This window comes from Myxocyprinus asiaticus, chromosome 5 (genome assembly GCF_019703515.2).
Source record: "Myxocyprinus asiaticus isolate MX2 ecotype Aquarium Trade chromosome 5, UBuf_Myxa_2, whole genome shotgun sequence".
In the NCBI taxonomy this organism is placed as follows: Eukaryota; Metazoa; Chordata; class Actinopteri; order Cypriniformes; family Catostomidae; genus Myxocyprinus; species Myxocyprinus asiaticus.
The window spans coordinates 32913445-32938438 of NC_059348.1; the positions used below are offsets into that span (position 1 = coordinate 32913445).

At 37.8% G+C, this 24994-nt stretch overlaps 1 protein-coding gene and 1 pseudogene across 2 annotated transcripts; one reads left to right on the forward strand and one right to left on the reverse strand.

Moving 5' to 3' along the window:
- The first annotated feature begins 1841 nt into the window (after nucleotides 1-1841).
- On the forward strand, nucleotides 1842-14257 carry LOC127441119 (dnaJ homolog subfamily B member 6-like). 2 transcript variants are annotated; one of them, XM_051698328.1, is made up of 10 exons: nucleotides 1842-2005; nucleotides 7607-7699; nucleotides 7889-7998; nucleotides 9151-9207; nucleotides 9409-9525; nucleotides 9703-9846; nucleotides 10219-10372; nucleotides 10498-10568; nucleotides 12837-12965; nucleotides 13052-14257. In XM_051698328.1, exons 2-10 carry the CDS (start codon nucleotides 7635-7637, stop codon nucleotides 13117-13119), a joined length of 915 nt encoding a protein of 304 aa, XP_051554288.1. In that variant the 5' UTR covers nucleotides 1842-2005; nucleotides 7607-7634; the 3' UTR covers nucleotides 13120-14257. The 2 variants fall into 2 exon arrangements, with proteins under 2 accessions (XP_051554288.1, XP_051554289.1); XM_051698329.1 differs by lacking the exons at nucleotides 12837-12965; nucleotides 13052-14257 and having other exon boundaries at nucleotides 10498-11305.
- LOC127441171 (transient receptor potential cation channel subfamily A member 1-like) lies at nucleotides 13712-23217 on the reverse strand (annotated as a pseudogene).
- Nucleotides 23218-24994: the final 1777 nt, after the last annotated feature.

Sequence of the window (24994 nt, forward strand, 5' to 3'; positions counted from 1 at the left end):
CACAAAAAGATTTAAAATGATCCGAAACAGGAGATAACCTGTCCCAATTAAAGTCACCAAATAAAAGTACCTCTTTGAAGTAAATTTTTGAAAGCTGTTGAAAAATGAAACTCTGAAGCTCCAAAAAGAACATAAGGGCAGCATAAAAGTAATACTTCGAGAATGTCTTGTTTCAGAAAAGCGAGTAGGACACTCCGAATGCAGCCTTCGAATGCGACCTTCTTTCACAGGAATTCGGAGAATGCATGAGGTGTATTCTTCGTGGGCACTCACAACCCACAATTCTTTGCTTCAACGGAAATTAACATCATTTGCCTGAAAAAAAAAAAATGATGCCAATTTGCCCGAAAATATGATGTTCAAATGCAAGTAATGTTAATTCCCAAGTTGAAGTACCTCAGAAGACGTGTGCAAAGTATATAATATGTATACTTATAGTAATATAACATTTAAATAAAGTATTATAGACTAAAAGTACACCTGTTAAATCTATTTTCTTTTCTCTCTACATCATTATAATTCTCCTAAAATTTACCTCACACACTCCCTTCCAAAGAATGGCGTGCTGTCATAGCAACCATGATAAGTTCTGTTTCCGTTTGTCCTACGAAGGCCATCTGGTTTAAACGCGGCTTGTTTAAAGGAGGACGCTCGGTATACAGCAGCCTTCAAATGACGCATCCTAGCTAGCACGCAGCCTTCGAAAGGAGACACAGCTTTAGCCACAGTTTTCCTGAGCAACCACTAGACTGTGCCATGATGATTCTAATTGCCTGTTTTCTGTTTCTGGTCTCGAGATCCAATGTAAAACTACCGGAAGGAGCAATCCAGATGGAGGGAAAAAAAAAAAAAAACATTTACGTTTTTTTCTTTTTTGGAGTAAAAATAAATGTCAGGCTCAACTTGTGCGGTTGTTCGCTGTCATAACTCAAAGTAGTTAATGATATCATGTTCAATGGAACTAACCTCAGACCATCTCTTCATGTTATCTACTCACTCAGGTGAGGCACCCTCAAATAAAACGGTCATCTCGACTCTGGGAAGTTTTGGCACGGTATTTTTTTTTTAATTATTATTATTTATTTATTTTTTTTGACAATTTTTACAAATGTAACACTTTAAACACATTACCAATATAATACGCAATATAATAATATTATGACGTAATATAGGCCAATACGAGAGAAAACAGGAAAATGGTAGTAAAAGTAAAAAGGTTAGATACAGCGTTACATCAGCAACATATCAAACGCTACATACGCTGGCTTTTGGGCAGAAAGTAAGCGCTTGACCCTTTTGCACCTAATAAACGTTATGCTTCATAGAGCCAGCATAGGACCTCGACATGTTGCGAAAGCAACAAATACATTAAAAACTTAAATATCATAGAGTTGCTTGTAGGTCTGTAATGATAACCACAAGGGCCGTTCACACCGAATATGTTTTAAGCAAAGAATATAAACAAGGCTAGACTCCGCGCCACGAATTATAGAGAAGATGGGTGTCTCGGGACGTGTTTTAACAGTTGAAGTTTGTTTTAACAGTTCACAACCTCTAAAAACCTTGGCGCAACGGTCAAATACGTCTAGCGCATGTTTACCTCAGAAAACAATTGACAAACAGCGCAAATGGACGCATAACGTGTTCGATGTGAACGGCCCCTATGGCAACATGAAATACAGCAATAATAACCGCCAGTATTTTTCATACAATGGGAGAAAACACAGCGAGATTACTATTTTACGACCTAATAACGCGGCCGTCCAGCTTTGAGGTGAGGAATTCTCCGCAGATTTATTTATTTCACCCGATTAACTGGAGCCAAAGGCGCAAAAGCCTTCTCGAACAGGATGTGACGTCAAATCCTCTAAAAGAAAAAGAAACAGAAGATTCGTGTTGTTTCCGGATACTTCGATGCTTATCACATCAGCTCGATTCAGTGTCCCTCATCCTGACAGAAGTGCACCAAACACAGAGCAGTTGCCTCTGCCAGTTAAAACACAAGGTAGGTTAAGTATTAAATGTGTTGTCCATGGTTACGCGAGATGTTTGTTTAACGAGATAAATAAAACAATTCCTGCTCGCTAACTGATAGCCTTGTTGCTAGCTAGTTCATCTGGAAGATGGCAGCGTTGCCAGGTCGAAATATGAACAACAACACGTAAGTGCAGGCAAAATATTAACTGGACAAGCATTTTATTAGTCATACAGATATGATTAAATTGGGTGTTTTACTTGTTTTGACATAGCATGGCAGTCATACAATAAGTATACTTAGTAGATTTGCACCTAGATATCGAAAAAAATAAGGATGGCCACATTAATGCAATTGTTGTCACGCACATACTGACAAAGCATGTTCCGTATATATAATTTAGTTATTTAGTTATTGTTTGTTATGTTTAATCCATCCATTACTTATTTAGTGGAGTGTAATTAGAATTAAGTGTTCGCACATTAAGTCAGTAACACTTGGACTAAGGCAATTATCCGTCTTTAGTGTACATGCATCCTTACCAACACTCAGTGAGAGTTTAAGAGTTTGCTTTGAGAATGCAAACCCATCCATGTGTAACCGGTCCTGCTCGACCCGCTCCGAACGGGATTCGAGGCTAAAGTGTGTGAGGCGGGCGCGCTAACAAGGAGGCTAAAGGCTAAAGCCAGTCCTGCCCTCGTGTTCAGAGCTGGATTTAAACCGGGGTCTCAGACATGGGAGGCGGGCGCACTAAGGAGGCTAAAGGTTACAGCCTATAGCGTCAGTTGCTAGTGTGCCTCCTGAGGCCAGGGGAGTGAGGTTTACACACACTGCACAGCTACCTAGCAGCTGGCCACGGTTACACTCACCCCCCTACACCTCACTCCCATCCGGGTCACGGCACCACTTTGGCTGTTCCTGCTCAACCCGCTTCGAACGGGATTCGAACCGGTGTTTCCGGTGTGGGAGGTGGCTGTGCTAACAAGGAGGCTAAAGGCTACAGCCTGTAGTGCCAGTCGCTAGTGCGCCTCTTGAGGCCAGGGGAGTGAGGTTTACACACATTGCACAGCTACCTACCAGCTGGCCACGGTTACACTCGCCCCCCTACACCTCACTCCCATCTGGGTCACGGCATCACTGTGGCCTTTCCTGCTCAACCCGCTTCGAACTGGTGTTTCCGGTGTGGGAGGTGGGCGCGCTAACAAGGAGGCTAAAGGCTACAGCCTCTAGCGCCAGTCGCTAGTGCGCCTCTTGAGGCCAGGGGAGTGAGGTTTACACACTGCACAGCTACCTACCAGCTGGCTACTGTTACACATGCAGTCAGTGTCCTAAGGTGTGTGCCACACATGAATGAGACACTGTTGGCCTGATCTGATGGATTCTGAGTCATTAAAGGACAAAATGGGGGCATCACATGCTGCTGTCCTGGTTCTGAAATGAAAAAAGCCTGGTAGCATCTGGCGCTGCTGTCGGGAAAACTGACCTTACGGGCAAACTGTAGCCTTGCTGGTCACAGATCAATTGTACCACAGAATGAGTATTCATCATTTATATAGGGTCATGCAGACTTTTAAATTATTTTCTGTCACAGGTTATCACAACCACAAGCAATATGTACAAACAAAAGATTTTATAGCATCATTATTATTGCTAATGTGTTTAGATGTTATTTAGATGTAGATAAAGTGTGCATACAGTATAAACGCAATGCTTTGATAACATTTATGTGTAAGCCTTTAAATATATTTTTAAGATCATTAAAAACAAAATCACTTAAGTCTGTCTAAACGTCTGAATGGTAGTAGTGTGCCTTGTGAGGCACGTTTCTTTTAATTGATTTTTTATTATGTTTACCATAATGGATAGTGCAGATAGTCAGACATTGCTGTGTGGGTGTGTTACCCTTACCTGTATTGCAGTTACCCATTCTCTTTCTAATGTAACCATGTCACACACGTGATCACTGTCAGTGTACAGTAAACAAGTGGCCCTATTTACAATCTTAAAGGAATAGTTCACCCTAAAATGAAAATCCTCTCATTATTTACTTAGCCTCACACCATCCCAGATGTGCATGACTTTCTTTTAGGGCTGCACAGTTAATCAAAATAATTGTGATATGACTTTATGCAATATTAAACGGCAGAGGCCTGCAATTTAATTAAATCAATAAATAAATAGTCAGCAGGAGCTGCTCTCTTTTTTAAAAGTTTATGTTTGCTGTTCTGTCCTGTTTGTATTGTGTTCAGAGTGGTTCTGTTCTTCTCAACAACTCGTGCTCAGAGTAATAGATGTGCTTCGAGTTTGGTGTCGTTTGCTTTGCTTACGTGCGCTGAGTGCATTATATTTTAAGCCAATTAGGTCGATCGCAAGATTACCATTCATCGGGACCTGGGTAGCTCAGTGGTAAAATACGCTGGGGTTCGTTAGCTCGCTAGTTCGAATCCCAGGGCATGCTGAATGACTCCAGCCAGGTCTCCTAAGCAACCAAATTGGCCCGGTTGCTAGGGAGGGTAGAGTCACATGGGGTGAACTCCTTGTGGTCGCTATAATGTGGTTCGTTCTCGGTGGGGTGGTGAGTTGAGTGTGGTTGCCGCAGTGGATGGCGTGAAGCCATCTATGTCTCCGTGGCAACGCGCTCAACAAGCCACGTGATGAGATGCGTGGATTGACGGTCTCAGACGCGTAGGCAACTGGGATTTGCCATGAGGACTTAAAGGCACATTGGGAATTGGGCATTCCAAATTGGGAGAAAAAGGAAAAAAAATATATATATATATGATAATATTTACCATTTGTCAATCTTGACAGGCCAAAAGTGAAAGAGGATAGAGAAATGACGAAATAATAAGCAATAAAGGAAACGATGAAACGATACAACCACTCATTACTCATGACTGAATACTAAAAAGTATTAATGTATTATAATCATACAGCAAAGACCAGTAGTGGTTTTGTTATTTCATTTCATTCTGAACATTTATTTAAATAATTGATACTGCAGTAAAAAAAACTTAAGCTATTAAAAAGCACAGTTTTATTAATTTGTATTTTTTGTTCTGTTGTTTTTAATTTGTTTCTATTCGTTGCTTTTATTTTGTTTCTTTTTCTTGTCTTGAATTATTACTTGAGAACTTGAAACTGTATTTACTACATAATTAACAAATTATTATTATTAATATTATTATTATTATTATTTGTTGTAGTATCGAAATTATTATCGAGAGTCGTCAAATTTCATTGCCAAATACGTATTTAAAAAAAAAAGTAGATCTTATTCCATAATTGTGAGCATCCCCGTTTTAAGCGCTCCAGATTCACTTTAATTTCACTTTTGCATAATTCCGAATATGTTTGGCCACTACAAGTTAATATACAAAAACAAATAATAAACCCCATGGCCGGGAGATTTTAAAGGAATAGTTCACCCGAAAATGAATATTATCTCATCATTTACTCACCCTCATGCCATCCCAGATGTGTATGACATTCTTTCATCTGCTTAGTTAACACAAACAAAAATGTTAGAAATATTTCTCAGCTCTCTAGGTCCATACATTGTAAGTGAATGGGTGCCAAAATTTTGAAGCTCCAAAATCTACATCAGGGCAACATAAAAGTACTCCAGACAACTCTGGTGGTTAAATCCATATTCAGAAGCGACATGACAGGTGTGGGTGAGAAACAGATCAATATTAAAAGGTGCTGAAAGCGATTATTTCATGAAAAAGTATGCAAAAAATGTTCCTTCTCCCTTAAAGATATTAATGAAGTGTCCTGAGATATCTCAATGGTCTGTGTGACAGCTGTAGACTTTGTAAACAGCAAACAAAAATGTGTCTGTGGACATTGACGCTTAGTGTTGTATTTGAAGCGGATCATTGAGGCTATGATTCATAATGTTTGTCAGTTGAGGGCACTATTGTGCCACTGTTGAATTTGACAGCCACAGGAAAAAACAATGCTGCTCTTTTGCTCAGTTTTGGTCTCAAAATTATCTTTGGAGGGCGTGGTTTTGGAATGAGGGGGCATGGATATTTCAATGGCTGATTCACGTAAAAGCTTCAGAATGCTAAAATCGTTTACAGCACCTTTAGGTACTTATTTACTATAAATTCTCCTCCCTGCTCAGTCAGTCTACACTTTCACTTCAACTGTTACTTTCTCCTGTTTTTGGTGATTCACATTCTTCATGCATATCACCCCCTACTGGGCAGGGAGGAGAATTTATGGTAAAAAAATATGACTTAAATATTGATTTGTTTCTCACCCACACCTATCATATGTCTGAACATATGGATTTAACCACTGGAGTAATATGGATTACTTTTATGCTCCCATTATGTGGATTTTGGAGCTTCAAAATTTTGGATTCACTTGCATTGTGAGGACCTACAGAGCTGAGATATTATTTTAAAAATCTTCATTTTTGTTCTGTAAATCATGAGAGAATTTTCAGTTTTGGGTGAACTAACCATTTAAAATGAGGAGTGCATTATACAGTTGTTGTGAATTCAGCTACACACAGAAACTCTTCATGCAGATGTTGCCAAAATAAAAACTGTGAAAGTTTAGAACTCTTTGTTTTAACAGGACCGCATATAAATGCCATGTGTATAATAAATAATAATAATCAATATAATATTACAGTAACAAAATATTTAAGTTGACTGGGTTCCAAAAAATAGTAATAATGAATAGTGGGCTGAGACAGTATCACAAAGTGGATAAAACAGGCACACGGTGGACAGGTAATAAGATGTTTTTTAAAAGAGGACTCAAGTGTGAACCCTCAAAGAGTAGCCCAAGTCTTTTTTTATTGGCAGTAGAACATGGGCAAAACATCATCAAATTTGGTAAAAAGGAATCACTTCCTAGTTTTTTGCTTATTACATCGCAGTCCAAATCGCAATTGCAATATGACTTTTTGTCCCAGTCATTCAGCCCTTCTTTCTTTCTTTTGCTGAACACAAATGAAGAATATTTCAGCTCTGTAGGTCCATACAATGTAAGTTAATGGTGACCAAAATTTTGAAGCTCCAAAAAAGCACATAAAGCAGCATAAAAGTAATCCATAAGACTCCAGTGGTTTAATCCATGTCTTCTGAGGCAATCAAATCGTTTTTTGGGTTAGAAACAGATCAACATGTAACTTCCATTTCTCTATAAATCTTGACAGCAGTCTCCTTGGTGATCATGGTTTCATGCTTGGTTACACTTCCTAGTGCCATCCAGCTCTGCTAATGCGTCAGGCACTAGGAAGTGTAATAGAGCTTGAAAACATGATCATGCCTAGAGAATGCAATGGCAAGATGTATAGTGAAAAAGGAGTTACATTCAATCTGTTCTCACAAAATGTAATGACTTGCTTAGCCTCTGAAATTTAATTCCTTTTTTTTCCTTTCAGACAAATTTTTTTCAATCTCTCCCTCCTTATCACCTGTCATATAAAGTCCACTTTTTACAATCCAGTCCATTTCTGATGGAAAATTGATTTTTCTTGTTGAAAATGACGTTACTCAGAAATTTGTCACATTACAGATGTAAGATGGTTTGTCAGGCTGTTTCATTTTGGCTTTAAGTCCATGCAGAAATGTGCTGATTTTTTTTCTTCTCTCATTTGCTTGCCAGCTATTGAAGTTGCTGGCCCTCTGAAGTCATGGTGGACTATTACCAGATTCTAGGAGTGCAGAAAACGGCATCTCCAGATGACATCAAAAAAGCGTGAGTTCTTCGATTTAACATGCTTCTCTTTCTACATCTAAAACACATGCTAATCAACAATCTGTTTTAATGAAGTTTCACAAAACAGTAACATTTTAATGAATATCTTTTTTTCAGTTATGTTAATTGTTATTCTGTTTTTCTAGACTCATTAATTTCTCAATGAACCATGCTGCCTGTCCCCTGTAGTTACAGGAAACTAGCTCTCAGGTGGCATCCAGATAAGAACCCGGATAATAAGGAGGAGGCAGAACATAAGTTTAAAGAGCTTTCAGAGGCATATGAAGTCCTTTCAGATGGTATGTCTTAACATTCACAAGTTTACAACTACTTTCTCAGTTGTGTAAGCAAATTGCCTTTACTTTCTCTGCCTGTGTTTGCAATGACCCCGTTTACACCTGGTATTAAGATGCATTTCGAGTGATCTGATCACTAATGGTGGTCAGCGCTTAATTGTGATCACATCACAAAAGCCACATACGGAGAGAGTCAGAATTGTACATGAACACATCACATTTGAGGTGTAAAATGCTGTCAATCAGCTGCTGTGCTAAAACAAGAATTTGAACTTTGCCAGAACAGTCCAGTCAGAAAATATGAAAAAGCATATATAGAAACATGCACAAGATTTTCATGGAACTTCATCAGTGTGTCTGATGTCAACACGCAGAGAGACAGCTCAGTTAACACGGGTATTCCACTAAATAATGCAGAATTCTGCTTGAAATGTGGGAGAAACAGTCTGCTGGGTTTTTTCACACTTCCTTTGACTTTTATGACTTTGTGGTTTATCATGCAGTAACTTACCAACATAGTGATTGATGTATGTCGTCATGAAATCAGAGACCCTCCTCTCGAAATCCGAACACAAGTGGTCACAGGAGACACATTTGAGCATCCAGGTGTAAACGGTGATGTGTCTCTCCTGACCAAATGTGATTGGATCACCCTAGACGTATCTTAACACCAGGTGTAAACGGGGTCAATTTCAGAGGAGCAACAAGTTTGTTAATATGGTGCATACAAGCTGCTTAGAGCCAAAAAGTCATTCAGCTTAGTACTCAAACTCTCACTGTGTTGTTGAAATGAGAGGCATGCTATCTAAAACATTTCCTGTGTCAATTGTAGCCCTAACAGACTTATCAGCCTTATACAGACTCTGCACTTTTGAGACACTCCTTAAGAAGGAAGAGCTGTGTTCAGAGGTTTGAGTCACCACTTTTTATGGTGGGCCTCTCTGGTAGTTTCCAAACCAATTAATAATGATCCACGGTGCAAAGTGTCCCACTTTGTGTGTCTAGTGTTTTCCAGGTGTGACTCAAGGTTTATGCATAAGTTATGCAGTTGCTAGATTATGGAGAGTTGATGTGCAGTAAATACATTTTGTATTTTCAACTTTACTTTGAATTAATGTAGCAAATGTTGTTGTTTATTTCTCTTCATTCTTTCAGCAAACAAAAGGAACATATACGATCGATATGGCAAAGAGGGCTTAGCAGGAAGCGGAGGTAATTGCATGCTTCAATGTATTTTAATATACTAAGTTTTGGTAAAATTGTACATTTGGATTTTAAATGTATACTTTCCCATTATTTAATATCCCAATACTAAGCTTACATTTTGTTGTTGTTGTGAGGATCAAAGGAACTGCTTTATGCTTGTCCTTTGTCCACAATGCTTGAACATGTCACCTTTCTCAATTTGGACAGGAGGAGGAGGAGGAGGTCATTATAATGGTGACCACTTTGGAGGATTCACATTCCGCAATCCAGAAGATGTCTTCAGGGAATTCTTTGGTGGACGTGATCCATTTGCAGACTTCTTTGGTGAGTAAGAATGTGTGCATTTACTTCCAAAGTGATTGGTGTAATCTGTTTTTTTTATTTATTTTTTTTTAATCCGTTTTCGTTCATGGCTTTGAATTTCTCAGGTAATACTTTCAATACATAACTGAATAAAGCTTGCATGCAAACAGCTCTAAAAAGTCCTCTTTGGACTTTTAGGGGGAGATCCATTTGCTGATGACTTCTTTGGTGGTGGTCGTAGACATCAGCGGGATATGAGCAGAAGCCGGACAAGCGGGTCGTTTTTTGGGGGCTTTGGTGGCTTCCCACCTTTTGGTGCTGGGTTTTCATCTTTTAATGCAGGTCAGATGTTACAAATATGTTTGCTCATTTCAAGTTCTTTGAAACAAATCTTTGAAACTAATGCAAAAGTGCAAATGCAAAAGTAACTGCTTCAAATTAAGACCAATACCATAAGAGTGTATGTTCTATAGGCATCAGGCCACATATATTTACAGCCATTGCTGTAAATGCACCAGGAAAGTTTACGGATTAGCCAAGCTTTGACTGGTGCTGAAATTGCACTTTGTTGTTTTTTGATAGTATTAAACACATTTCCATAGTATTTTGTGAAGATGTTTTATCCACCAATACAAATAGCTTGTACCATGTGGATATACTTACTAGTATTTTAACTCTGTATTAAATGTGCGTGTTTTTATTTTTCTACTGTAGGTTTCAGCCCCTTTGGGCATATGGGAGGAGGTGGCTTTACCTCCTTCTCCTCAAGCTCGATAGGTGGAGGGGGAGGCGGTGGAGGGATGGGCAACTTCCGCTCTGTGTCAACCTCCACTAAATTCATCAATGGCAGGAAAATCACAACAAAAAGGTAGACACATTTCCAAAGCCCAAATTTTGTATATTTGAGATATAAATGCAACATAAAACCAAATTTCAAATCCCTGGTTAGTCCCACGTGTAATTCATAAATGTGCTATTTATTTGTTTCTGTAGAATCATTGAGAATGGACAGGAACGGATAGAAGTGGAAGAAGATGGACAGTTAAAATCTCTAACCATAAATGGTAAGGAACAGCTCCTGCGATTGGAACACAAGTAAGATAATGGAGCCCTTTCAGCACAAACTTGAGCTAGAAAAATACAATGTTAGTACTATTGTTCACATGTCTGTATATTTAGTTTTTCTGCTTGTTTGTTGGTTTGTTTGTTTTTCCCTTTTTAATTTTTTTTAGAACGTCAAGAACAATTTTTGCTAATATATTTATAAACGGGACTGTCAGTATTTTGGGCAGAGTGCGTAAATGTTTACTTTTATTTGGGACCATAATGTTAGATTCGTTTTTCTTTCCACAAGCACTTTGCTGTGTTGCAGTGTCCTCATGAATGCACATTGCCTTTTGAATAGTACTTTTGGGCTTTAAGGAATAAGAGAATTGTGCATTGTGCATGACTTTCCCAACTGAGTGTGGAATTGGAATACGTAACTTACTGTTCAAACCTGATGGCAACTTGTCTTATTTGTTTGTTAAACATAATCTTTGTAAATGCTGATAGAGTGATCCATTGTACTGATATGCAATTTGTATTATTTTTGATTGATTTAAACTTTTTTTTTCCCTCATTGTTGCATGCAAGACAACAAAAGTTGTTTAAAGTCGTAATGTTATTACTAAATAACCTGATGAGCATCAGAGGTGATATAACTGATACATGAACATTCAAGAAACTTTGTGTACTTTGTAAAAGAATTTGAACCCAAATAAATGAGTTTCATCCTTTTTGGGGATGTGGCAGCCCTGCAGTCTGTGTAGTTTTGCTTTTACAAAGTGTGATCATAGGTTTTCTTTCAAATCCAATTATTAGGGAGCATGTTGCTGGATGTTTGCTTAAACTAACATTCTTACCCTTATAGAAAACACTGGCCTGATAACTAATGCAGGGAATTTTTATAGTGGTGTAGGAAAACAGAACAAAATAATATGTCTGGTTAAGTCGAGGAACTACTGTATCAATATAGGCATTTTAAAGGGAAAAAATGAAAATTTTCTCAATTTACTCACCCTCATGCCAAGATATGTATGACTTTCTTTCGTCTGCTGAACACAAACAAAGATTTTTAGAAGGATATTTCAGCTCTGTAGGTCCATACAATGCAAGTGAATGGTGGCCAGAACTCTGAAGGTCCAAATATCACATAAAAGCATCACAAAAGTAAATACATATGACTCCAGGGGTTAAATCAGTGTTCATGATTTCAAGCTCGATTACGCTTCCTATAGTGCCATCTAGCGCTCTGTGCATGCATCAAGCACTAGGAAGTGTAATCGAGCTTGAACTCTTGTTTTTGCCTAGAGACTGCAATGACAAGATTCTGGCCACCATTCACTTGCATTGTGAGGACCTTCAGAGCTGAGATATTATTCTAAAAATCTTCATTTGTGTTCTGCAGAAGAAAAAAGTCATACACATCTGCGATGGCATAAACGATAAGAGAATTTTCTTTATTTTGGGGTGAACTATTCCTTTTAATAATAAAAATGCATTATTTTACGTGGCATTATAAAGTATATATCTCAAATTGAGTGAATTCTGTTCACCTGATATGTGATATCAACAAGTGAGTAACACATTACAGTAACATTCAAGAGTAAGTCATCAGCAGACATTAATGCGTAGCAGATTTAGTAATGCTTATCCAAAAAAATTATATATTAGAAAATATCAAAGTTTTATGACATTTCTAACTACTATATTTTGAATGCACAGGAAAATGTAATGCAATAATGCTTGTTAATGAATGTTATTAATACTGTTATTCACTAAAATTAGGAAAGGTATTATAATGTTTTACTGGGTTCTTAAACCAATGAATAGAATTGAAAAGAAATGTAGAGATGAAGAGAGAAGGAAAACACTGTTTTAGATGTCAGAAATAATGTAGTGTCAAAGTGTTTTATAAATAAATTATGCATGGAATGTTATCAAGTCCAGGTACTTTGAATTATCTCTGTATTATGTAGAATAACATTAATTTGCCATTGCCCAAATGTTTTGATCAATAACTTTCAACAATGCAAAGTTGGCTGCAGTACTAACTGAATGCAAACTAGCAAGCTCAGTGGTTTTGTTAGTGCTCTCTAAATGCATATCTCTTGATGTTAGAGGTTTAATGCATAATGCAGAGTTTTCCTCGTCAAAAAGTTTGGGTCAAGCTGACTGCTAATAGACATTGTAATTGGTATGGAAAACCATTTTAAATTAAAGGCAGATAATATTACGCCTATTTAAATGGTGCTCTTCCCAGTGTTACTAAACCACACCCCTCTCTCTAGGAAGAGCCCAGGAGATAGACATGCCTGAGGGTCACAGACAGAGGAGAGAGCTCCCTGACTCCTCAACCTCCTCACATTCTGCAAGGCAGTCAGCTCAGAGAGAGGAGCAAAATAAAACCACAGGCAAAGGTCAGGAGCCCATTTCATATTTTGTGTAAGATTCCTACAGCTCTAGAATGACCCTTGTGATATTTAAAAGTTATGTATCCCAACAGAGCAAGCTGGAGTCAAGAGGAAGAGATTGACTGTGAATGGAGAGACCAAAAAGGCCAAAGAATCCTAAATTTGGCTCTATATCTGTACTGATAGTCTAAATTCTGATATATTGTAGCTGTGGATATTCTCTGTTGAGGTTGGATCAACATTATAGCATTTTTATGTTTTTTTGTTTGTTTTTGTTTTTTATTGCAGAGTTGACTGAAATGTATCAAATTTTCCCATGGCACTACAAATCAATAATGATTGAAAATAAATGATCACTGTCTGAACTGTGACATATACCTAAATAAAAAAGGCAATGGAGTGTTAATGTGGAACCGAACATATGTCATTAACATGATCAATACTTATTTTATTAATACATTGACACAGAATCAGAGTGTACAGTGTTTTTTCTGTAATAAAGAATCTCTTGCCTTTGGAGGAATTTAGAGTACAGAAGAAGACCAAACTGTCTTTGGTAACATTTAAGAGTTTAACACATAGGAGCACAATTACTGTAGAAGCCTGCAATTTGGTTGTAGCCTTGATGTACAGAAGCAAGTTAATACTGAGAAATATTAGCCACATCATATAGTAGTGAGTTGTTCATAGAAATGTTCCAAGGGACATCTTGAAAACTGGACAACGTTTTCCACCAGTTTATGACTGCAAGCTCATTTCTTTCTGGCAGTAACTATCCTGAGTAGAGGACCCCATTTGCTCCTGGTGAGAAGTTTTTCCTTCAACTCTCGGAGCTGATCTCCATCTTCTGCACTATGAGCTTCAGCAGGTTGTGTTGTTTTTCCAGTCTCTGACGACATCTTCATCCTGGTAAATCACATCACATGGTCTGGCATGAAGAACCTCTGGGATTAATGCTGGGCATAAATTGTATGAATTTAAATTCAAATGCATACCATCATAACTAGATGACAAATTTTGCTAAAGCAGTTCAGCTGGACAGAACTGCAATTTTTGAGAAGCTGTGAAGCAATTTCTCAGGTTGGTGTTACCTGCATTTCTGTTTGGTTAGCTCCTGTTCCAGTGGAGTTGACTGTTGTGTGGCGGGGAGGCGGGTCCTGACCCTCCGAACATCATTGCCACAAAAAAAAAAACACCTTTTCTGTACACAAGCACATTGAATCTGCACATTTAGATCTGATGGAAAATGTCAGTGTTTTCAAGTTGGAAAAAAATAAAAGCTTTACTTTGACAACAAATGCTTTATAGAGTACATCACAAATCTCCCATTTTTTCTTTAATTCCATAATAACTGAATTTATTTTGTGCGTGTAGGGTAGAGACAGCATGGCAATGCCAGAGTATGCTATAATTTGGAAACATTTATTGATTTACAATATAGGCTACCGCCTAGTCAATTATCTGATTTAGCTTGGTTAATTTATGTGTTGGGTTGTCAGACCTTTCCTCTGAAGCTTCTGTTTGGGTATTCTTTAATGGAGACCTGGTCCACCCTCTTCATAAACCAGTATGGAAGCCTCTCCTCAAGATTTGTGTGAAGATCAATATGTGGAGTAACAATGGTCAGCACTGTTTTTACAAAGAGGTAGTTTATTCTTATCATGATAGAGAACTGGAGTTTGGAATTACATGCATTTCAACTCACTTTAAGCAAGAATTTGTCTGCACTTATGCTATGTCACCAACAGCCAATCTGAAGTAAAAACAATAAGTGAATTTGGTATGTAACCTGTCAAAGTGGAGTGTTCTTGTATATCTAATTCAGATTCTTTTTCCTGTTGGACTTACCAGTAGGTCCATGAGAATGATAGGTACAAGTAAGACAAACCAGATAAACATTGCCATAGTCAAGTAAGGGAAAGGAAGGTTTCCTTCCAGGAAGGGTTTCAAGAAATTGTCTTGGTAGTTGATTTCCCCTACCATCATGACAAAGGTCTGCATCAGTGAAAGGAACATATTTCCAAAATGTCACTGTAAAATACATCCATATTTAAAAATGTATTGTGGCTTTTAAAGCATACAAGGTAGTTTGCCTATTCAAAAATCCATCCATCCATGATAGATATGTGACCTGCTTCATCATTTTGAGTCACTTTGAAACACATTTTTGAATTTTATACACTAAAAAAAAAAAGGAAAGTCTCAGCTTTCTATTGATATCATTATGTTTCCCTTAATTCATTGCATTTATATCATTTAAATATTGTCTGAAACTTTCCATTTTACTTTAGTGCATCAAGATTAAATTGAGTTTCTGGGTCAAAGTGGCTCAAAATGATGGAGCAGGTCATATATGTTTTGTACACATCTTCATATTAATTGTTTTTTGAGCTCTCATATACTCACATGTTCGATCATCAAGGCATAGAAGTACAAGGCAAATGCCAATATCAAGTAGAAGACCAACACAATGATGCTCAGCAGTGTCTGTGAGATCTCTCGAAATATGAATATGTAAATACCAATCCGTTCAAAGCTATGGACATAAAAGACTTTGTTAAATCTCTGACAGCCCACAGATTACAAATGATAAATCCTTCAAAATATTATGAAATGCTTCTATTACATAATTCTGTTTTTGTTGTGGATTGATTAAATGTCATTGCAGTGGTTCATACCGCTGGAGATAGAGAAGGAGATTCATCCAGGAAGCCAGAGCTTCTAATGATCCAGCCTACTAGTACCAAGAGCTCTTTAGATTCAGCAGCAATGGTACCACAAACAGCAGAGCACAGATTGTAGCAGCCCAGTCCATGTAGACAGACAAATCTCGCAAATAATTGGTCCACTTCCAAAGGAAAGGCACATTTTTAAATGATTATCCATAGATTCATGCACAGAAAAGCAAATTAAATACAAGTTAAGTTGTTTTAAATACAAGTTAAGCTCTATTGACAGTATTTTTTGCATAATGTTGATTACCACAAAAAATAATTTAGTCTCATGATTATAGTAAGGCACTTACTATACAACTAGAAAAAAGCCAGTACATACACATTAAAATACCCACTTTTTAAAAAGTAAAGCCTGATGATGTGTGAGCATGCTTTTAGTGTGATAAAGTTGCTCACTAATCTTAGCTGTGTAAAGTTATACCCAAAAGTTACAACTTTGTTGTCATTACAATGTAACACTGGAAAAATCTTTTATCTGATAAACGCTGAAAAGGCATTAAATCCCTGATTTTATCACACAAAAATGTTAACACATATAGTGTTTACATCTTATCGTGACTATACTTTTGAAACAGTAATTTAATGTTTATGAACTGGTTCCATTCACTTCCATGGTTAGTGCCTTACTGCACCTGTAATGTTTTTTTCTTTTCTTTTTTTAAGAAACAAGGGAGTCAAAATTATTTTTGTGGTAATCAACATTATGCCACAAAATGCTGTCAATTGAGCTTAACTTGTATAGAACCTGGAACATTCCTTAAGGGATTGGTGAGATTTTGAGAATTTAAGAATTGATAAGGTGGTACTGTTGTAAGTGCAGCATAAACAAACCTGCTGAACCATTTGCAGAATCTCTTTGCCAACTGCATACATATTCATAACAAGAACCAGGAATATGCATGTTGTGATAAAATAGGATTGCTGTGTAAATCAAAAGAAAATCATCAGAAGTGGCATCTTTTTTGTCTTTAGGGATACAGTACATTAATACACATAAAATCTCATTTTTCTATGAATTTCCTTATTGTCTTGACACCATACCTTGTACAGGGATGTGCAGACCATTTTGAACGATGTCACATTTCTTTCAGTGTTCAATGTGGGCTTTAGATTCACAATCAGGTGAGTTAAGGGAAACAGTCATGTTGAGTAAATGTGCCTTGATGCCATAGGCATTCATATAAAACAAATGTTTTTTAGCTCAGGATGTTGATACATACGTATAAAAAAATAGCAAATTCAAATTTGTAGTTTATAGAAAACTTACCATTTCATCTCCAAATATTTCTTGCAGACTGAATGGGTTAACAAGCTCATAGATTAAAATGTACCATAGCCTGTGATTCATTTTAATTTCTAAACATGGCCGTTCACAATTCAAAATGGACACAATCACAACATTTTTTTAAAGGACCAACATTTAATGCACTGAGAGGTTTGTAACTTCTGTCTCTTTCTGTGCTTGCTTTTTTAAGGTTTTGCAGTGGATGCTGAAGCCATCTGAATTCATACTCGATTTGTTTAAAAGAGAACATGAAAGATTTAAATGTTGGAGGCAATTCGCAGGCAATTACTTCAGAAGTTGTTCCTTTAGGCTTCTAGAACATTAGAAAACTTGCACCGTAATTGCTGGAGATTACATCTTCCTCTGACTCTTTTATGCAAGTGTCTAGAAGATGCTGGGGAAAATATATAATGCTCTGTTGGTTAGAGTATTAAAGGGGAACAATAAGAGATGTTTGGCAAAATAACTGAGCCTCAGTTACCATTCACTTTCATTGCATCTTGCTTTCTATACAATTAAAGTGAATGGTGACTGAGACTAACATTCTGCCCAACATCTTCATTTTGTGTTCCACTGAAGAAAGTCATGGGGGTTTGAAACAACATGAGGGTGACTAAATGATGACAGTTTCAATGTCGGGTGAGATTTCCATTTAAACCACTGACAAATTAATGATTGTACTAAAGCAACAGTAAAAAAAAAAAAAAAATCTCACTTTAAAGGACTCACTTTAAAGGACAAAATCAGCTGTTGAACCTGTGATGGCTGAATTGTAATAACAGCATTTTAGCAAATTAGTGAAATAAGTCTACCCCATCTCCATCAATGTTGTCCAGAATTTTGATGTTAGATGTCAGCAAAGTGTCCATGGTCTGTGTGTATCCTTCAGATGCAGCATGATGCAGTCATGACCATCATCTGTAGTCACTAAACAAAATACACAAATAAAACACTCAAGATGTGATGACTTGATGTGGTCTGACCATGAGCTCTCTTCTGAAAATGGCAGTTATCAAACCACTTATTAAGAAGCCACAGCTTGATCCTAGTGAATTGGCTAATTACAGACCGATTTCAAATCTACCATTTATGTCGAAAATACTAGAATAGGTAGTGTCCTCCCAACTATGTTCACTTCTATATATGAACAATTTCAGTCAGGATTTAGGCCCCATCACAGTACAGAGACTGCACTTATCAGAGTTACAAATGACTTGCTCTTATCATCTGATTGCGGCTGCATTTCTCTTCTAGTGCTTTTAGATCTCAGTGCTGCCTTCGACATGATAGATCACGGCATTCTCTTGAATAGGCTGGAGAATTATGTTGGCATTAGTGGACTTGCATTAGCATGGTTTAGGTCCTATTTATCAGACCGCTACCACTTTGTATGTGTAAATAAGTCATTGTCAAATCAAACAAAAGTTAAGTATGGAGTGCCACAGGTATCAGTTTTAGGACCTCTGCTTTTCTCCTTATACATGCTTCCCCTGGAGATATTATCAGGAATAAGTTTCCACTGTTATGCCGACGATACCCAACTTTATATTTCTTCTAAACCCAACGAAAATTCACAATTCTCCAAATTAGCACAGTGTATCAATGAAATCAAAGATTGGATGGCCAGAAATTTCCTTCTACTCTATTCCGACAAAACAGAGGTACTAATGATTGGACCAAAACCTCTAAAAATAAGCCACTAAAATATAATTTGACTCTCGATGGATGTACTGTTACGTTATCTTCAACAGCGAAAAACTTAGGTGTTATGTTAGATACCAAAATTAATACATTTCCAATGTTTGTAGAACAGCATTCTTCCACCTGAGAAATATTGCTAAATTATAACACATGCTCTCTGTTGCTGATGCCGAAAAATGTATTCATGCATTCATGACCTCAAGACTAGATTATTGTAATGCATTACTAGGAGGATGTCCAGCAAGTTCAATTGGTTCAAAATGCAGCTGCCAGAGTGCTGACTAGAACTAAGAAATATGATCATATTAGCCCAATTTTACCATCGTTACATTGGCTACCTGTTCAATTTCGTATTAATTTTAAAATTCTGTTAAATATGTACAAAGCTTTGAATGGTCTAGCTCCACAGTACTTAAGTGACCTTCTGACACGCTATATTCCGTCATGTTCATTTGATCACAAAATTCTGGCTAGTTAATAACTCTAAGAATATCAAAATCCACAAAAGGAGGTTGATCCTTTTGATACTTGGCTCCTAAACAATGGAAAAGTCTCCCTAACACTGTTTGGGATGCAGACACACTCACTCAGTTTAAGTCTAGACTAAAGACCCATCTATTTAGCCAGGCATACACCTAATTTATCCATCAACTCATCAATTAGGCTGCTTTAGTTAGGTCTGCCGGAACCAGAAACATCCATCATGATCTATAACTCTGCATAAATGAACTGATGCCAACTCCAACTGTAAGACATCGGATACTTCATATGCCACTGCCTGAACCTTGGACCCCACTGAACCCCACTGAAATGACCTGCCAGTTGAACTGCGATGCACCTCATCATTTATCTCTGCCTGCATCACCTTTTTCTATGACTACACTCTTGAAATGGAATACATAGGCTATCATTTAATTGCCAACAAAAGCCTTCATCAGCCAATTAAAAAAGTACAATGCATCTATGTAAACTTCTGCAGTTAATCCAGGATGGACTTCAAAGACATTAGTCATTAATCTTAAAGTTCATAAAAAATCTTTTATTTTTATTTTTAAAACACGCTTCCTTAATTTACAAATTTAAAACCATGACTTGCACTGCACACAAATAACTAATATTGGCATTATATTCATGATGTTAGCCAGAGGGGAACTGGCCCCCACAGTGAGCCTGGTTTCTCCTAAGGTTATTTTTCTCCATTAACCAACATCTTGTGGAGTTTTGTGTTCCATGCCACAGTCGCCTTCAGCTTGCTCACAGGGGTTCTAAATACAATTATTATTTAATTACTTAATTTCTATACACATTTTACAATCATATTTAATCAAACTACACAACGAGACATTATAGATATTACAGTTTCACTTTTTTGTTTTTGTTAATGCATGATTTCCTGTAACGCTTCTTTGAAACGATGTGTGTTGTGAAAAGTGCTATACAAAAAAAAATTACTTGACGATTTGAATTACATGGGAAATGTTTTGAAGTGTTACATTGCATTATTTTTTTTTTACTTTCCAAAGTAAAACAAACAAGACATCAATATATTAATTCAAACTTTTCAACTTTGTTCCACAGAAAACATAATGAGAATGTGACTATGTAAATGTGTGTTCACTTGTACTTGTGAAATAAAGCCCCTTTGCGGAGGAGTAGCTCAACTACTTTAACATGACCACCATGAGAAGCCAGGTGCAGTGGGGTCATTCCTTTCTCATCCCCCTCATTCAACAGTTTGGTGTCTGTCATCATCTCCAAAAGTTTGTGGCAGGTGTTGATCCTTCCATATCTTCACAGAAACAGAAATAAATGCACTTAAATGTATGTGTTATCAGGGTGGCCAGGACCTAGACTAAGATGTGATTTTTGGGGGAGCATTTTTATCTTTAGGGTGGGCAAGTGGTTGTCTCTTCACTGGACCGGGAGGGGGGTGTCAGAAGTTTCTGGGGGTAATAAGAAAAATCCCTCCCTTTAGATCCGGCCATGGAAAATACATGGTAAATACCAATACACACTTGAGAATGCTCTACACTGTTTTCCTATTGGCATTTCTAAATTGTCAAAGTACAACTGACTTACTCATCAGCAAAATGCAGAGCAGATTTCTTCTGTTTGGACTTTTTCGGTTGAGTGAGTCCTCCAATCCCAGCGTATTCTTTACAGATTCTGGTTTTCCCAGTCTACAGGCATAATGAAGGGGAGTACAGCCCTCAATATCCTCATCATTGAGAAGCTCTCTAACACTGTGGTGCAGTGGTTAAATCAAAACAGCCTTAGTTTCAGTTAACACAAAGTTAACTTTTTTTAGTGGCACTAACAGTAGATGGCAGCAGTGACTTAATTTTGGATGGGATGTGGAAATGTGAAATACACTATATTGTCAAAAGTATGTGGATGCCCCCAGTGCCGGTCCTCCCCACAGGCAAACTAAGCAAGTTGCTTAGGTCCCCCAATCCGCCAGGGGGCCCCCACACTCTCAAAGACATTATAAGTAGTTACGAACAGACAAATTTTTGCTTAGGGCCCCAGAAGACTATTACCAGCACTGGATACACCCTTCTAATTAACAGTTTTGGCAATTTCATCCACACCCATTACAAACAGGTGCATAAAATCCAGCATACAGTCATGCAATCACCTTAGACAAATGTTTTTTTAGAAGAACGGGGCAAAGTTTTTTCTGTTCCATTATGACACCAATTTTATATCTGAAATCTGCATGTACATCCCTACAACGCAAACGTCCTACACATGTAATTATTTATATATTTAAAGTCGGAACTTTTCCTGTTTTTTGAAAGCCAGAGCAAGTTATGTTTATCTACATCCAACAGTATCCACCACTAACAAACTTAATCGGCGAACAGATCAGCTGAATGTAAACAAGTTCACTGAAACTGAGGTAAGATACAAACAGACATATTCAGACTATTTATTGTGAACATCGAAGTGTTTGTTCAGAGTTACTTGTTTTATATTTTCATCAAAAACTCACTTGAATAAGAGCGCACGCTCTCTCTCCCTCTATCACACGCTCAGCACCTGAGGGAGACACGCAAAGCAAAGCTGGTTAAAATTAAACTGATATGCTAGATTTAAATGGCAAATGAACAGGTAATTTATGACATGCATCCATGTATGACAACAGCGAGCGCTTCAATATGAAAACAGGCAAATCCGGGCATTTTAGGCAAATTAAAAATCCTGGTTTGACTTTTTTAAGGACACTCCGAGGCAACAGATATGTCGTCACCCCAAAACAAGCAAATATTACAGCTTTTCATACTTACATTACAACTTGTGGACAGTTTTGCCGCTTCCTATGGTGATTCCACCTGTCAGTCATTGATGCTCTATGGCAGTTTGGGCATACCAAGATGGCCGCTCGAACACTTCCGGTGGCTTCACCACCTGCTAGCAGTTTAACGTTGCATCAGCGATCCAGTTCTATATATACAGTATAGCAGTGGTCCAGTCTCTTGAAACCCTTTAAATTTTACCTGCAAGACCTCTGTGGGCAGGTTTTTCAGATGATGATGTTCAGATCAGCCCCTAAAACAAACAAACAAATGATTATCTGTGTTATTAAGTGTATATTGTAATCATCGTGATCAGACTGACCCACCTCTACTAGGACATTATTGCCCAGACTGACTGCAAGATGCAGCGGTGACTGATAACGATTGTTGAGGATGCTAGGATCTGCTCCCAGAGTCAGCAGCATAGAGCAGCTCCGTGGCTGGTCCCTCTGTACAGCCCAGTGAAGAGGTGTATTCCCCTCTTCATTCCTGGCATTTAGCTCTTGCAGTGACAAAAATTAGGGGAAAAAATATTTGTCTGTCTGTTTGTTTGTTTGTTTGTTTGTTTGTTTGTTTGTTGTTTGTTTTAGATTTTTCTGTCTTTCTTTCTTTCTTTCTTTCTTTCTTTAATGTCCTAACCCTATCCTTTGACATTCAGATTAATTTTTCTACTTTAGTTGATGGAACATGTTTTTGCATTACCAGTATACATTTCACAGTATAATTTAGGGCTAATAGTGTGGCTGCTTTTTTCTATCACCTTGTTGTCCATTGATCTGCATGAGAAGTCTAATGGTGCAAACATTTCCCTTGGATGAGGCGTAGTGCAGCGGGCTGGCACCGACGTGGTCACGTATGTCCAGATGCCAGGAGTGCTTCTTCAGAGCGACTGTATTTCCTTGCATTGCCCACTGAAACCAACAGAGTTTAGAATTAATTAATGAAGAACATTAGACCACCTGCACAAGCTGTCATCTCATAATACTAATCAGTTAGATAGGGAAACTAAACACAACTGAAAGGGCGTAGCACAGAATTTTTACTGTCCCTATCTGAAATCTCTCAAAATTATAAAATATTTTATAAATAAGTTATATGTAAGTTCTGACTAGATGAGTCAGTTTGGATAAGAAGAGTACCTACACATTTGTTGATATCTGGTTGCTGTCATCTCTATCCATCACGCTGTCATAGGACGATTGCCTGGATTTTGACAGACTCTTGGTGTTGTGTGCCATTTCTGAATATTTTTAATTCATCCTGCAAGAGTATCAAGAAAAACAACAGAAAAACATATTTCATGTCCCTGTTAATTCATATGATATTTGCTGGTAACACTTTTTAATAAGGATATATTCATTAACATTAGTTAATGCATTAGGCATCATGAACTAATAGTGAACAACATTCTTTCCACAACTTTCATCAATCTTGATAATGTACAAATATACTATTGTTTATTCATATTGCACTAACTAATACTAACTATAGCTACACTATATGGCCAAAAGTTTGTGGACACCATATCTGCTTGATGAACATTTTATTTCAAAACCTTAGGCATCAATTTCCCCCTTTGCTGTAATAACAGATTCCACTCTTTTGGGAAGGCTTTCCACTATACTGTATGTAGTAACATGGCTGCAGGGATTTGCTCTCATTCAGACACAAGGCTATCAGTGAGGTCAGGAACTGATGTTGGTCGATGGGGTCTGACTTACAGTTGCTGTTCCAGTTCACCCCAAAAGTGATTAGTGGGGTTCAGGTCTGGGCTTTGTGCAGACCAGTCAATTTCTACCACACCAGACACAGTAAACCATTTCTTTATGGACCTCACTTTGTTCACAGGGGCATTGTCATGCTGGAACAGAAAAGGGCTATTCCCAAACAGTTGCCACAATATGGACGCACACAAAGCCCAAGCCATTACATAAAGAAACATTAAGATTTTTCTTTACTGGATTTAATTGAGTAACCAAATTCGTTAATTAGAAGGGGGTGTCCACAAACTTTTGGCCATATAGTGTATGTTAACATATGCAAGTTTTAATGTTCAAAATGTATATGTAGAAATTAACAGTAACCAAGATTAAATAATGTGCCTGTAACTGTATTGTTCGTTGTTAGTTCATATTAACCAGAGGTGGACAAAGTACACAACTCCATTACTTGATTGAAAGTACAGATACTACTGGTCAAATATTACTCCATTACAAGTGAAAGTTGTAAAGACAGATTTTTACTTAAGTAAAAGTACAGAAGTACTTGGATTTAAAAGTACTTAAGTATCAAAATATATTTTTGATATACACTATATTGCCAAAAGTATTCGCTCATCTGCCTTTAGACGCATATGAACTTAAGTGACATCCCATTCTTAATCCATAGGGTTTAATATGACGTCGGCCCACCCTTTGCAGCTATAACAGCTTCAACTCTTCTGGGAAGGCTTTCCACAAGGTTTAGGAGTGTGTTTATGGGAATTTTTGACCATTCTTCCAGAAGTGCATTTGTGAGGTCAGACACTGATGTTGGACGAGAAGGCCTGGCTCACAGTCTTCGCTCTAATTCATCCCAAAGGTGCTCTGTCGGGTTGAGGTCAGGACTCTGTGCAGGCCAGTCAAGTTCTTCCACACCAAACTCGCTCATCCATGTCTTTATGGACCTTGCTTTGTGCACTGGTGCACAGTCATGTTGGAACAGGAAGGGGCCATCCCCAAACTGTTCCCACAAAGTTGGGAGCATGGAATTGTCCAAAATCTCTTGGTATGCTGAAGCATTCAGAGTTCCTTTCACTGGAACTAAGGGGCCAAGCCCAGCTCCTGAAAAACAACCCCACACCATAATCCCCCCTCCACCAAACTTCACAGTTGGCACAATGCAGTCAGACAAGTACCGTTCTCCTGGCAACCGCCAAACCCAGACTCGTCCATCAGATTGCCAGATGCAGAAGCGTGATTCATCACTCCAGAGAACGCGTCTCCACTGCTCTAGAGTCCAGTGGTGGCGTGCTTT